The sequence below is a fragment of the Sceloporus occidentalis genome, unplaced genomic scaffold (assembly GCF_023333645.1).
Source record: "Sceloporus occidentalis isolate IW3139 unplaced genomic scaffold, rSceOcc1.0.p SCAF_3, whole genome shotgun sequence".
Lineage (NCBI taxonomy): Eukaryota > Metazoa > Chordata > Lepidosauria > Squamata > Phrynosomatidae > Sceloporus > Sceloporus occidentalis.
In genome coordinates, this window is record NW_028316983.1 from 117812104 (window position 1) to 117827188 (window position 15085).

At 39.0% G+C, this 15085-nt stretch overlaps 1 protein-coding gene across 3 annotated transcripts in view; it reads right to left on the reverse strand.

Annotated features, from left to right (window-relative positions):
• LOC149316624 (ras-specific guanine nucleotide-releasing factor RalGPS2) overlaps positions 1–15085 on the reverse strand; it is a 150125-nt gene that overhangs the window by 24418 nt on the left and 110622 nt on the right. For all 3 annotated transcript variants that reach the window (XM_089515956.1, XM_089515955.1, XM_089515957.1), the window contains 4 exons: positions 11264–11331; positions 8365–8500; positions 7209–7360; positions 2449–2503 (listed from right to left, as the gene is read on the reverse strand). In XM_089515956.1, coding sequence (XP_089372082.1) covers positions 2449–2503; positions 7209–7360; positions 8365–8500; positions 11264–11331 — 411 coding nt within the window. The remainder of the gene's footprint in view (positions 1–2448; positions 2504–7208; positions 7361–8364; positions 8501–11263; positions 11332–15085) is intronic.

A 15085-nucleotide genomic window follows, 5' to 3' on the forward strand; every position in this document is an offset into this window, starting at 1 on the left:
GACTACCCTTGTGAAGTTGACAGCTTGGGCACAGTACCAATAGCTATATCTTTTCCTTTTCCTTTGGTCTCCCTCTGATCTTCTTACCCCCCCCCCCCCAAGCATCCCAGCAACCAAGAAGAATACCACATTCCTCCTCCTGCTCACCAGGCACTCACTCAAAGTTTATGCGGGAGTGAAAATAGTGTGTGGGGAAGAAGGCAGTATTAAGTCTCCTACTTGTGAGAATTGTGCAAGTTGTAAACCAAGAATTGTGCTCTAAATTAGAACAATAGTTTGTCATTGGTGCTTCATAAAAAAAAGTCCTGGTCTTAGCTAGATCTTTTTTGAACATATATGTTTGCATAGGGAAATGCTACTTGCATTAGAATAGTGCACTACTACATTAGAACATTTGGCTGGCAAATCACATAAATCCAGAAGGATTTATCCATATGGTGATGTAAAATAATTATTTGTTTGTGTTGGGTTTTTAAAAAAAATATATTTATCAATTTTCAGTAAATAAAAAAGTTTACACAACAAAGTAGAGAAGAATTAAGTATTCTGAATTATCTTAATACTAACATTTCCAGTCTCAGAGGTCCAATGTACACTGATTCTCTGAATTTCTGCTGGACACTGCTAGACATCTGAATGAATAGTGACACAAGACACCCCCTCTCCACCCATCCTGTTATTTTGCTAGACCCTCAGCAGGCATGTAGTAATAGCACCCTAGCTGTGAAAGTGTTGCACTGAGTGCAAGCACAAGATAACAAAACACAAAGGTGCTCTCTCCTCACCTAAAGAGATGTCATCAATGACTCATAGCCAAGATGCCAGTTAGTGCACCTATGATAATGATGTATACAAAGCACTGATGAGCTTTAAAAAGCTATACAGTCAGCCCTCTGTATCCATGGATTCTTTATTTGCAGATTCAAGCATCCACAGCTTGAAAAAAAAAATATTTTTTAAAATCATATAAATTCCAAAAAGCAAATTTTGCCATTTTATATAAGGGATACCACTTTACTATGCCATTTTATTTAATGGGACTTGAGCATCCGTAAAGTTTGGTATCCATGTGGGGTCCTGGAACCAAACCCCAGTGGATACCAAGGGCCCACTGCAATACAAAGTCTGTATCTTCATCATAAACATAACATGATTTTGCACTGAGTAAAACAGATCATGGCGTTCTATGAAACAATCACATGTGACAAGAAAGTGCTTCCATCTTAGCAATGCCTACTTGGCCTGTCTTTACTGAGTCTTCTTATGTGGAAACTATTTTTTGATAATGTACTAGAAAGGGCAGGCCAACTTCAGTCTTGCTTTTAGAGCCAGGAAAGGCAGTCCCTTAATGTCCTGCATATCAATATGTAGTTGACTGAACATTCAAATATGAGCAATGAAGAGGCCACAAACATCTTGATTTAATGCAACAACCTTCTTTTATTCATAATCACCATGACAATTAAGTCTGAAGGCAGGCTGATACATCTGTGCAGAGAGACAGCAGTCTTTGAGTGTCTCAGTCTACACCAAGACAATAAGCTGCTCACCCTGAGTAGTCATGAGAGCTTTATAGGACTGTACTGGCTCCTTACATTGCCTGTTCTTTGTTGTGCTAGGAAATGCTGTGCCATCTGTCTAGCCATCTGCAAAAGTGGCACTCAAATGCAGCTGAGATCAACCCACTAGGTTCCCTTCACTTACAAGCTGCTACAGTGATATAAGGAGTAACCTCCAGTTTAAGACCTTCTTTGTCTTGGATGTTTCAGTTGTTAACATCCTGATCCTATGGCATCTGCTTCACTGTTTTTCTGAAACTGAGGTTTGAACTATGTTGACAATATGTAAATAAAAATTGTGGTTATGAAAGAGCTTTGCTGCAGAGCTTTGCATGTACATCCACCAAGATGCAGAGAACACTCAAAGTTGTTTTGTGCTGGCAAAGGACTGCAGGGCAGCTAGTATTCTTGGGGATGATATTGAAGCTCATGGTATGAAGAACTGGGAGCTGCATTTCTTCATCACTGCTTATTGCAATAAGCTCATGACAGCTACCATGACCAGTTATTTACATGTGAGATAACTGAGTCAAAGCAACAGTCTTGTGATGTTATACAACTGAAATATATTGCCTTGAAGAAATTCTACTAGATATCTGGATTCTATAAATGCTGGAAATGAACCAGTAATTATTGCTTTCTTTACACACAAGCACAAATTATAGTTAAAACTGCTTCACATGTTATTCTTTCACACACAGAAATCTCCATGCAGGAAAAAGAGCCATATGTCACTCTGCACACTGAAAAGCAACCACTCTTGGATGTGTACTTGTATATGTTCCTTACATATTTTGTACCTTTATCTCCTATGTGCAGAGTAAAACTACCGTATGTGACACAGCCCTTAAATATGAATCAAATGAAGTTAGAGTAGGGCTTCCCTCACCTTTCAAATGCTGGCCATGAAGTCTCTTCACTGAGCTCAGAGCCATCACTGCTACCTAAAATAAATAAATAAATAAATAAATAAATGATTTAATTAATTTTTTTTCATTGTATGCTTCCTTTGCTAATTATGACAATTTTTGTTGCTGTATGCCTTCAAGTCATCTCTGACTTATGGTGCCCTCAGGTGAACTAATTGTGGGGTTTTCCTGATAAGATTTCTTCAGGGTAGGTTTGCCTTTGTCTTCCTCTGAGGGTGATAGAGTGACTTGTCCAAGGTCATGCAGTGGATTTCCATGGCTGAGCAGGGATTTGAGCCCTAGTCTCCAAAGTTGGTAGTACAATATTCAAACTAGCACACCATGCTGGCTCTCAATTATGACAGAATGAGCCATACCCCAAACTCATACTTGTGGAAATGTCCCTTTCACATGCAGATCAGAATTTTTTGATGGGTAAATGGGATAAAACCTTCAAATAGAATGAAATGAAGACCCAAGGACTGAGAAAAAGAAACCCTATGATTTTGCAGCTGACTGAATACCGTACAACTAACATTTTTACTGCTATGAATATTTATATTTTAAGGAATTGCAGGGGACACAGGGGTCATCTAGTGCAATCACCAGAGCACATAGCTAAAGTACTCTTGAGTCACGGCCATCCAACCTCTGTTTAAAAGACTTCCAATGAAGAAGAGTTCTACACTTTCCAAAGCACTCTATTCCGATGCCTATAATTTCATCTCTCAGTCTCCCTAAAATATTCCTCATAAGACCTGGTTTCTAAACCTTTAATCACCTTGTTTGCTCTTCCTTAATTTTGTCCTCTGGGATATTAGCTGCCTCTTTTAATTCAGTGCCATCTGAACATCTGATAAGTGTACCTTCTATTCCATCATCCAAGCCATTCAGAAAGCTCAGGACAGAACCCTGACACATCTCACTAATTATTTCTCTCCGTGATGATGAGGAACCATTGAGTACTTCTTAAATTCTGTGTATCAGCCAGTTAAAAATCCACCTAATATTAGCAATGTTTAGTCTACATTTTACTAGCTTGTGTGAAAGAATATCATGGGAGACCTTGTCAAAACTCTTAATGAAACAGTAGCACATCCACACCATTTCCCTTATCTATCAAGCTTGTTAATTCTGTTCTTAAAGAGATAGGATTAGTGGGGCATGACTTCTTTCTGAGAAACCAAAGCTTGCTCTTAGTAATAACAGCAATATTTTCTAAGCTCTCACGAACTGTTTTTCTATTCTAGAACTTTTCCTGGTACTGATGTCAATCTCAGGTTACTCAGGTCCTCCTTTTTTCCCTTTTTGAAGATGACAACAACAGTCATCCTCCTCCAATTTGCGGGGACCTTTCCTGTTCTCCAAGAATTCTAAAACACTATTGACAGAGCTCTGAGGTTTTATCAACCCTCGGATGTAGTTCATCTGGTCCTAGAGACTTGAATTCATTTAGAATAGCTATTCTGGTCTGTAGCCCCTTTATGGTACAATTTGCTTTATCTGCTTCAAGTTGAGCACTGTTGTTTTCCTGGGAGAAGACTAAGGCAAAGAAGGTGTTGAACACTTCTGCTTTCTCTCTGTCCTATTAGCATTTCTCCATCTTCTCTACACAGTTGTTCCATCATTTTCTTGTTATTCCTCTTGATGTCAACTTAGCCAGCCAGTCTTTTTACTACAGTATTTTTATCCTTTCTAACAAGTCTGAGCTTATTCTGAAATTTAGCTTTTCTGACTTTCTTTCCACCAGCACTGGCTACAGTCATATTTTTCCTTGGTGATTTCCCCATTCTTCCATTTCTTGTATATGTTTTAAAAATCTTAGTTCATGGGAAAGTTCTTTATACAGTATATCCATCCTAGTTTCTTGGAGCAGCAAAGAGATCTTACACCAACACTACTCTGTCTCATTGGAAAGGTTTGCAAATGTGCCTTCAATGAATTATCTTTTAAGAAACTCCTGTTAATCATGAACTGGCTTCCCTCAAAGGGTGGGGGGAGAAGTGACCAGTGCATGGCAGTTGCTCCTTCCCAAACACCTTTTCCAGACCCCAACTGTCTCCAGAGACACAGTTGGGGGCAGTGAAAGGCCCATGGGGAGGAGCAACAACAGCGTGCCAGCTCCTGGACCCCTTCATAGGCCTTTCTTTACCAAGGGCTCCCTCTGGGAAGGGAGCTCTGGGTGAAGAATGGCCAGGAGGAGGGGTCAAGAACGGCAGCGTGGCAGCTCCTGGGCTCCCTCACGGTCCCTTTTTCACCTAGGGCTTTATCAAGTTTTTTAAAAAAAATAACATGCAATTAAAGATAGATGCTATTATAGTATCAAAGCTAAAAAAACCTACCTCAGTATTACTGATATATAGCAGATATATCAAACACTAAATATACTACTAATCTTTTTGATTAAAGAACTCTGTAATTTTGCCAGAATCAGCACTTAGTATTAGTAAAGCTAAAAAGACTTCTGACATGCATGGCAAAGAACACGGTCAAGGAAGGAAAATTATCCTGAAGAAGGGTGTTCAGCTTCTCAAGTTTTAATGACTTATATTGTTTGGAATGTAAATATTCAAGTTGGCTTAGAACTCTTATTTGATTTAAGCACCTCTACTGGAAATTTACTTCAGTCTTACATAGAACGGCACATCTGTAAATTTTTACTTCACTATACTACTTTTTAAAAACACCACTATACTCAAGATGAACTTTAAATATTCACAGTTATTTTTGATTATTAAGATATAACTTCTGCATTTGTTTCTAAATGCAAGATTGTGCCATGTTTCCTATTTAAGGATGTAAACTCTGTCAAGAAAACATTTTCAGGAAAGTTTTTAAGTGCCAGCTATGAAATCAAAAAAACTTAGTATCAAGTGCCAAGTGATCTTCAACATATAATTTCTGTGTGCAAATTGAAGCACAGATGAACAAAGCCCAAGACTTCTTTCTCATGTGCAGAGGGCGCAAAACCATAAGCAGGATACCCTAGGGTTAGCCTGGCAAATCCTGGCCCTGAAGCTGCCTCGACACTCCTCTGCTGCAAAGGGCCTCCACTGTGACGCCGGGTAGCTGTTTGAACTGGGCTTCCCAGTGCACTTGCTGTTGACAAGGGTCACACACTCTGATGTCAGAACAAGGTGCCCAGGCTGGGCACCATATTTTGACTTCAGAGTGCATTATCCTCATTAGAAACAATCACACACCAGAATTAGGGGTTGGGTCATTCATCGTCTGTTCTCCCCACTGTGGGGATGGGAGGAGACTGGCATATTTGGCCTCTGTGGACATGCCTGGAGTCTATTTAAATCAACAGCACAACTTCTTTTGCAAATTTTTTCATAGTAGTGCTATACAGTGTTCTCCCAGGATTCTGTTTTTTCTAGATCCAAGTAGAGATCTTATTGTTTTCCCAATGTTGCAAAATTTAACTCTGAGTCAGAACTGGCTTTATGCTGCATTATCTGATATTTTTTATTTCTTATTCTTGATTCTATATTGTATGGTTTGCAACCCACCTTGAAAAATAACCTGAAGGGTTAGATATGAATGAACGTAATAATAAATAAATATGTACTGAAATGTAACAATAAATAATAAAATGAATGTAATAATAAATAAATATGTACAACAGTAATACATTTTATTATAATGTAGTGACATCAATGCATGTGACATTTTATGGAGAAACAAACAAAAAGATAGGTCTCTGAGCAGTTTCCAACTTAAAGTTTCATAAAATGATGAGAAAAGACAATGGCAAAAGATGAAGAGCAAAAGGAGAAAAGCATGTTTTCATGACAGCTGTATAAATCTTTATTTCAGCAGAGGGTGGGAACTAAAGCTTTAAGCAAAAGGCTTTGGCAAAAAAATTAGAATCAGAAGGATTTTAAAGAAAGGAGGGTATCCTCCTCCTGCCTTTTCTCAACTTGACTTAAAAAACAGATATCATACAGCAAGGAGTAAAGTTATTTAAGAGAGCAGACCACCTTTGGAGAGCTGAAAGTGAAGAAAATGGATAAATGGAAAACTGGTGCACAGTGGATTATGGGCGAGAAATAAAAGGCTGGGCAAGGAGAGAGAGAGAGAGAGAGAGAGAGAGAGAGAGAGAGAGAGAGAGAGGCAAGCACGCACTGGATACAGGTATGGAAATTAAGCAAATGTGGTCTGAACAACAAGAGTAGTAAATTATTTTGGAATCAATTCTGGACAGTTTTGAGCAGATGAAAGCATTTTCTCTAAATCATTTTAAGTTACTGCACTCAATACAAATCAGTAATATCTTTCAAAGTAGTCAGAACCTCCACTTTCAATTTCTATGACATCTTCTTAAGCAAAGTAGTTTGCACATAAAATTAGAAATCTGAAACAATAATGTAGGCTATGATCTGGAGGCATCTTGCTGAAGATAAGAAGGTTGAAACTTGGTTAATGATTGACTGAAACACTGTCTTCCTGAATGTGCCATTCTTGGTGCTCATAGGACCAGATAGGGCCAGATCCCTCTGTACTACACTTAGGGGCTCTCTGGAGGAAAGTTAGCATGCAAATGTAAAAGATAAAGCACATGTCACAATTACTAGGATTTTAATTTTATTCTCCTAATTACTTATCCTTGTGGTTTTTATTTTTCATAAGAGAAATATAAAGATTTATATACAGAAATACATACAGATATACCTGTATATTTTTGGATATGTACCTAGAAATCCTTTTCTCTAGTTCAATAAACTGAAAATCTCACCTATTGAAATTCCACTAGAAAGAGTAGAGCTTTCTGCTTGACCCCGGGATGGGGCATGTGGTTCCATAACACTGTCATCCAATAGGTGTCTTGGTCCTGCATTTGGGAATGTTGCACTTTTAAACTCTGCTGTGTTCATTTTATGAATAAAACTAGGAAAAGAGCAAAAGATGCAAATGTTAATCACGTTATTGTTTTGTGACATCAAAATATAATACAGTAACAATGATAATACAGTATTTATCACTTTCTAGCACCTAGTTATACTATCGCCACAATTACGTTTAGTAAGTATACAAGATAAGGATTGTTGAAGGATTGATTCACATTGTATATTTTGAATTACTGCACAAGAACTCAGCTTTAAATGACTACATGCATAGTGCCCTTTCACTAGGGCATGCCTTATATGAACAAATGAATGAGCTTTTCCTACAACAAACAATATCTGTTTTTGCTTTCTGACACAGGTATCAATAGCAACATGATTCATCTGTTGGGAGTGCTTTGACTGTGTACTCCTGCATGGCAGGGGGCTGGACTGGATAGCCTGTGTAATTTTTCCCAACTCCATGATTCTAGCTTATGAGATATTAAAGACATCCTTCAAATAGTAGCATAATTCTGCAGAACAAACTTGTAGAAATTGGGACTCACAAGAGCTAATGTATCCCACTAGATATGTATTATAACCTGACAGTTGCTTGACGGACATTATGCCTTCACAACCCCAGGGAGATAGCAAGAACACAAGACTTACTGAGCCCCTGATAGTCTTCCATACATGGCTGGTGATGGGCTACATCCAGTTTATTGACTCTAAACTAGTGGAACTCAGCTACAGAGTAAGTATTTTCATTGCAATGTCAACTGAAAACATTCAACACTGTCATATTTTGCTGAACTAGTAACATTTCCTCCTACATACTTTGGCATTACTTTATCTACAACAAAAATTCTTTACCTGTTTTTTAAAGTTACAAATGTGACAGGAAACATTTAAACAAACTTATATTAATTGTCTGCTAAAAATCAAATGGCAAAGAAGATACTACTATCTTCTCATGTTACTATTCTGAGGTTTTGTAAGATTAAACAGATAGAGTCTGGATGCTAACACACTGTGTATAAGCTACATTTTAAACAAAATGCTGACTTGTATCCTAAACTGTGACATTTCCTATGCCCATGTGGCATCAGATTCCGGGGGGATGGAGGAGTTGGTGGCAATAATGCTCCTTCAGCTGCTGCATTTTTTCGTATATTTTGTGGAGAAACTCCCACTTCAGGGCCTGCAAAATAAAAGGGGAAAAGCATATTCCAGCTGAGCACAAGAAATATTTATAACTGCATCTATGAGGTGAAACAGACAGGCAGAACAAAGTAGCTTCTAGCCACTTTGAAGGTGGGGTGTTTATATGATGTAAGCTTCCAAAATGGTGGGGAGGCAACAACAACAAAATAACCTAGTGGTGTGGCTTGATGCCACCCTGTGCCAACTGCACGTGGGTATTTGACCCACCTTGGGAGCAGGCCGTGTGGACAGCAGGGTGTCAACCTGTTTTTGGGGAAAGCAGGATCAAGACGTGTTTTCCTGCCCGTCTGCTCTGGCCTCTGACAACTTCTACTAGACAACTTCCCTTGCTATCCCTAGCTGATTAAAACAAGGAGAAGTAATGCTGATCATCATCTACATAGTGGTGGCACCTAATCCTAGCACCCTTCATAACTTCACCCAGGGGCTTCATGTAGATCTGAAACAGAATGAGGCAAAGAACAGAACTCTGTGCTACCCATTACTTAGTAGCCATAGGGCTGAACAGGAATGCTCAATACTACTTTCTGAAATTGCCCCTGTATATTATAATGTAGCGCTTCTTATTCCCATTTGGCAGTTTTTTCCGGTTAGGATAACATGATCAATGTATCAAAAGCCACTAAGACACCCAGGAAGATGAATTTGTAACAACAGTTAACTGAGAGTTAACTGGTTTTTCCAGGCCTGATTCCAACAAGTTCTTCACCATATAGATAAACTCTGTAAAGTCGAAGGCTTTCATGGCCGGCATCCATAGTTTTTTTGTGGGTTTTTCGGGCTATGTGGCCATGTTCCAGAAAAGTTTCTTCCTGACGTTTCGCCAGCATCTGTGGCTGGCATCGCCAGCCACAGATGCTGGCAAAACATCAGGAAGAAACTTTTCTGGAACATGGCCACATAGCCCGAAAAACCCACACAAAAAAACTATAGATAAACTCTGTTGCACAGTATATTGAGACACAATATTAGAAACAAAAGTATAATCTTTGCCTGCTTTTTGCTGTATAATAGGCAGACTGAGAGTCATCACTAAATGTTTGATTGTTACTCTGTGTCTTCAACTAACCCAAGTACAGCGCGCCCACGCCACACAGGCTTGCTGTATGAAGCTTTGAGCTTATGCATATGGCAAGCCTCATAGGACAAAATGGCGGGTGCGCCATGCACAGCAGCATGCCTCCATAAGAATAAATAGGCTTTCACCTTACGTGTCTTTTCCCATATGCAGGGGTGGGGTAGTGGTGTCTGGAAAGGATCCCCCACATATAGGAAGGGCCCATTGTATTACAAAATCTGGACCTAATGTAGACCACACACAAATCTACAGAATGAATCATATTGAAATACAGAGACTTACAAAGATTCAAAATAAATTTGGAGATGACATCTGTGAAGCACACTTGTCTCCTTAACTCTAGATGTGTCAGCTGACTCCTTATCCTTTTCTATTTCCCTTTTTAAAACATAAGAGCTCCCCAGAATGTACACTGCTTTCAGCATGCAACCAGATACTGCTCCAAAAGGATAAGAACTTCAATCTCAAAACAAACATACAAGCTAATAGAATATAAGTATCTGAAACTATCTTTGACAAAGACACATTTTTGGTGATACTAATGAATCCTCTGCATTTGCGGCTTTGACTTTTGCAGATTTTATTATTCACAGAATTAATTGATATGTTTTCTCTAGGAATCTCTAGGTCCTCCAGCATGACTATGCTGGAAGGTGACCACAGAATCACACTGGAGGACCTTGAGATTCCTAGAGAAAACCTCTAGGCATTTTTAGGTCCTTCAGTGTGATTCTATGGTCACGTTCTGGCTGATGTTCACCACAGAATTATACTGGAGGATCTAGAGATTCCTAGAGAGGTGTTCTCTCAGGTAAAAAAAACAGTGAGTTATTTGCAGTTTTTCTGTGAAGGTGATCCCAGTAAAGGCAGAGGGCCCACTGTAATTTTTTCGATGCTGAAATATGTTTCACTTTGTAGTTATATTGGTCAAGATCCTCCTTCATTAGCTCCATCTCTAAACTGAAGCCCTTAAAATCAGCCATAGCAGCCAGGAAGCCACACCAACTGAAGGAATTCCAAGACATAGGGGAGTGGGGTGCTGAACATCCATCCCCCTCTTACAAGTGAGCTGTAGTGCAAAAAGTAGTGGCAGGGATTCATCACTATCCAGTGTCCTCCTCTCAGTCACCTCAGAACTCTTCTGATTTGTGAAGCTATCCAGTTTCTAAGGCAGGTTTATGGCATCATAATTACTAAACAAGATGCCAGTTAGCCCACATTTCTAAATATCAATTCAATATTTTATTCTTATCAAGAAAACAGACAATTTAAGTTCTTCCCAATCCTGTACACTGTTTATTTTTTTCTAGACAAATACAATCGAATCAACACAATCATGTTGACAATGCTGAAGACTTGAGTTGTATTAAACTAACAAAAGATAAAGGCATGTATGAGGGCCATGGGCCATTTCCAGATAGTTTGAAGGCTCTTTTAAGGAGGAGGATTGCAAGATTAAAAATAAATACATCGTTTTCAAAATTTAATTGTAAGGAGTAAATTTCAGAGATGAACTAAAAATGATACATTGACAGAATTGGTGGTGGTGGTGGGGAATCTTGCTACCCTCTTTCTTAATCTAAAATGGCATTCAAAACTATCAGCAAATGTTCTGTGGAGGTGTTCAAATGTTCAAATGTCATTATTTCCTTAAATATTTACCTACTAAATCTTCACGAGATACAGCAGAACGTGGAGTACTGGTACCAGGTTCTATCTTTAACGAAAGCCTGCAGTTAGAAAAAAGTATAAACAAAACAAAAGTTTGTCAATAACATAGAGTAGACTGAGACAGCAGAAAGTACATTTTTGAGAACATTCAGGTACAGATATATTTTTTAAAAAATTGGGCTTTGCAGAGGCGTCCAAAGATAAATCAAATTACTTTTGCCCTTACAGTATATACTCAAAATGTGTTAACAATATTTCTGTTTCAAACAATTTACACTTCCAGGAGTTCATTGATGATATTTGTAACAGAAGTATCAATTTATGATATGAAACTCTGCTTCAGTTTTTAAAATCAGAAATTTTGATTAAAGATCTAGTAGAAGACTCTCCACTCCCTGGTAAAAATAACAATACATGGACTGGAAATTAAGTAAACTTACTTAATGGTTAAGTTTTCTATCATCATTAACAAAATGGCACATATGAGAATATATATATATTTTGTCTCACACCCATAACTGTGAACCTAAAATTCACGCCCAAACACAAATTTTGACTCAGCTACAAAACTGAAATAGACAAGATATGAAACATTCATTATTCTTTTTAAAAAATGCAATATAGGGGCACTCCAGGATTCAGTGCTGAGCCTGGAGGCCCAAGTTTTGTCAATGACCAGGAGTGCTTCTGCACAAAGCTGGTGCACCAACTTAACCTTTTCCTGAGAAGTCGGATCTGGCCATGGCTGTATATGCCTTGATACTTCTCATTTGGATTACTGTTTTTTCTCTTCAAGATCACAGCATCTGTCGTTTTCCTCTGTATTCACGTTTCTTCTTCTAGTCTGGATATAATGCACCCCACACTCTGCACAGAAAAAAACTCCAAAGCCCCTTCTAAATCTCCATGGTCCACCCATTCTGACTGAGATTCCTCCTGGATCTGTATACTCTCATCTTCTGATTTGGCTACTTTAGCCTCATTTTCCTACTGAAGTTGAATGGGCTCAGCTTCATTCTTCAAATTGTTGGCTTCTGTCCCATCATCTCTCAAATTTAGATCCATTCTTTTTTCACACTAATCGTCCGGAGGGGTCGGTGTCCTGCTATCCAATTCCAGTTGGTTTCAACTCTTATCTTCTCCTCACCACACTGTTTTTCTTCTTTTGAACTTCATGCTATAAAACTTTTCCTACCACTTCAGCTTCGGGTTGCATTTATCTGTTGTTCACTGGGATCACCTAGTAAGTTTTTGTTGGATTTTGTGACCTGGCTGGCTTTCTTTTTAGCAGATGAAGTCTCCTCCTTGATTATGGGGGACTTCAGTACCCATATGGATGACATTAATAATCCTACGACTGTACGTCTCTGCTCTGTATTGTCTTCTTTTCGTCTCGAACTCTGTTCTAATGCATTCTTTTGGTCATTCCCTAGATACAGTTCTTACAGAAAAATGTGTAACCTCCGACTTCATGGCTAAGAATTTCCTGTTGTCTGATCATCATTTTGCCTCTTTTGCTCTCGCCCATAATCCACCTCCTCGTCAAATTGTCCAAAGCTGCTTTTGCAACCTTCATTCTATTGATCCTGTGACCTTTGGCCAGGCTCTGCATTCTTCATTATCTTCATTAAACTTTGGAGACTCCAGGGATCCAGTGATCTCCTTACTCAATTCTACCTTATCGGCAATCCTTGATAGTTTTGCCCCTTTATTGGTACGTGCAACCTCTTCTAATAAGCCACAGGCCTGGCTCACTCCCATCGTTCAGTTTCTCCATTCTTGTTCCTGAGCTGCCTAACGATTGTGGGGGGAAAACAGGGAATGGGCTGATTTTATTCATTATAAATTTGTTCAGAAGTATTATGAACCTGTGATTCAGGCTAAAGACCGTGTCTTTTCTCCACATTCGATTCTCTACTAAAACTTTCTACTCTGTTGGTTTCACTCATTACCACCAAGTGATTTCGCCTATATTTTTACTACTAAGATTGAAACAATCCAACCTTGATTCTCTGCTTTCTTCTTTTACTCTAGCAACTTAATCATCTATAACTGGAACATTCTCTGCTTTTTCTTCTGTTTCACTGGATGAATTATCTAAGCACTTGAATTCTTCTAAATCAACAACCTTCCCTCTTGATCCGCTTCCTTCTCGTCTTTTGATTTCTACTGCCCCCTCTATTTTACCTTTTCTTCTTTATACTATCAACCTTTCTATCTCTAATGGCTCCTTCCCTTCTGCCTTTAAGTATGCTCTAGTTTCGCCAGTCTAAAAAAGCCTTCTCTTGATCCATCTTCTCTCTCAAGCTATCAGCCTATCTCACTTCTTCCTTTTCTATCTAAGGTTTTAGAACGTGTTGTTTATTTTTGCTGCCTGGAGTTTCTTACTGCTAATTCTATTAATAATAATAATTTTATTCTTGATCCTTTCCAGTCCAGCTTTCGCCCACAGCATTCGACTGAGACTGCTTTTACTAAGCTCACTGATAATTTTTTACTGGCTAATCTAAAGGTCTTTATTCTATTCTAGTCCTCCTGAATCTCTCCTGCATTTGACACCGTTAATCATGGTCTCTTGGTGGATTTACTCCAAGACCTGGGTTTTGCAGGATCACTTTTAAATTAGTTTAAATCCTACCTATCAAACATATCTTTTGTGGTGGTTACATGAGGTCAGGTTTCTGCTCCCATCTCATTAGCTGTTGGAGTCCCTCAGGTCCTTGGGTCCTTTACTGTTCTCCCTTTATACCTTTTCCCAAGGAAATCATATTAACTCCTACGACTTTCAATATCACCTGTACGCTGACGACACCCAGCTGTACTTCTCTACTCCTGAGATTTCTCCGGATGTTGAGCAGCGATTATCTTCATGTCTTGCTGCTGTGTCTAAGTGGATGACTGACTGGCACCTGAAGTTCAACATGGCCAAAACTGAGCTACTTGTCTTTCTACCCAAGCCATCTTTGCAACGTTCTTTGTCAATTACTGTGAAAGACATTTCTATTCAATCTGCCAATGAGGCCCGTAGTCTTGGCTTCCTATTTGACTCTTTGTTATCATTCACTTCACAGATCCAGTCTACAGTCAAGTCATGCAGATTCTTTCTTCATAATCTTGTCAGAATTCAACCGTTTCTTTCTGTTTCGATGGTGAAGACTTTGGTGCATGCATTGGTGATATGGGTCTTCCTATTAGCCCCCTAATTTCTGTACAATGCTCAGTGGCCAGGATTATCTACTTTGATCATGTTACCCCTCCATTGGCTCCTCATTCCTTTCAGAATCCGATATAAAATTCTTCTCCTGACCTTTAAAGCCCTTCATGGTTTGGCTCCCACTTATTTGTCAGTGCTCATCTCTCCTTACTGCCCTCCACGCGCATTGAGATCTTATGACACCAGCCTCCTGACCCAGTCAAGGGTCTGCTCCTCAAATCCACCCCTTCTCCTGTGCGGCTCTTCATGCCTGATCTCCTCCCCACACAATTATGTGACTTCCTCGGCTAACTTTAAGGCTGAATTGAAGACACTCTTGTTTAGGGAGGCATTCCAAATTACTGGTTTTGATTCCTTGATTTCTTCCAAAACCTCTTTCCAGGTAACATTTTCAGTCTGCTCTTCCAATGGTTGCATCCCCCCACCCAAATCCATTTAATAAGATTTTGGCACATAAAGGTTTAACTTTTTGCCTCTGCTGCAACTTCTCTGTTATGAAGTAACACTAGAACCACTCAGAGTTTAATTTTTGTTTCCACTCATCAAAACAAGTTTCACTTTCTCATGACATACAGTACCAGTCTTTTCTTCTCTTCTAT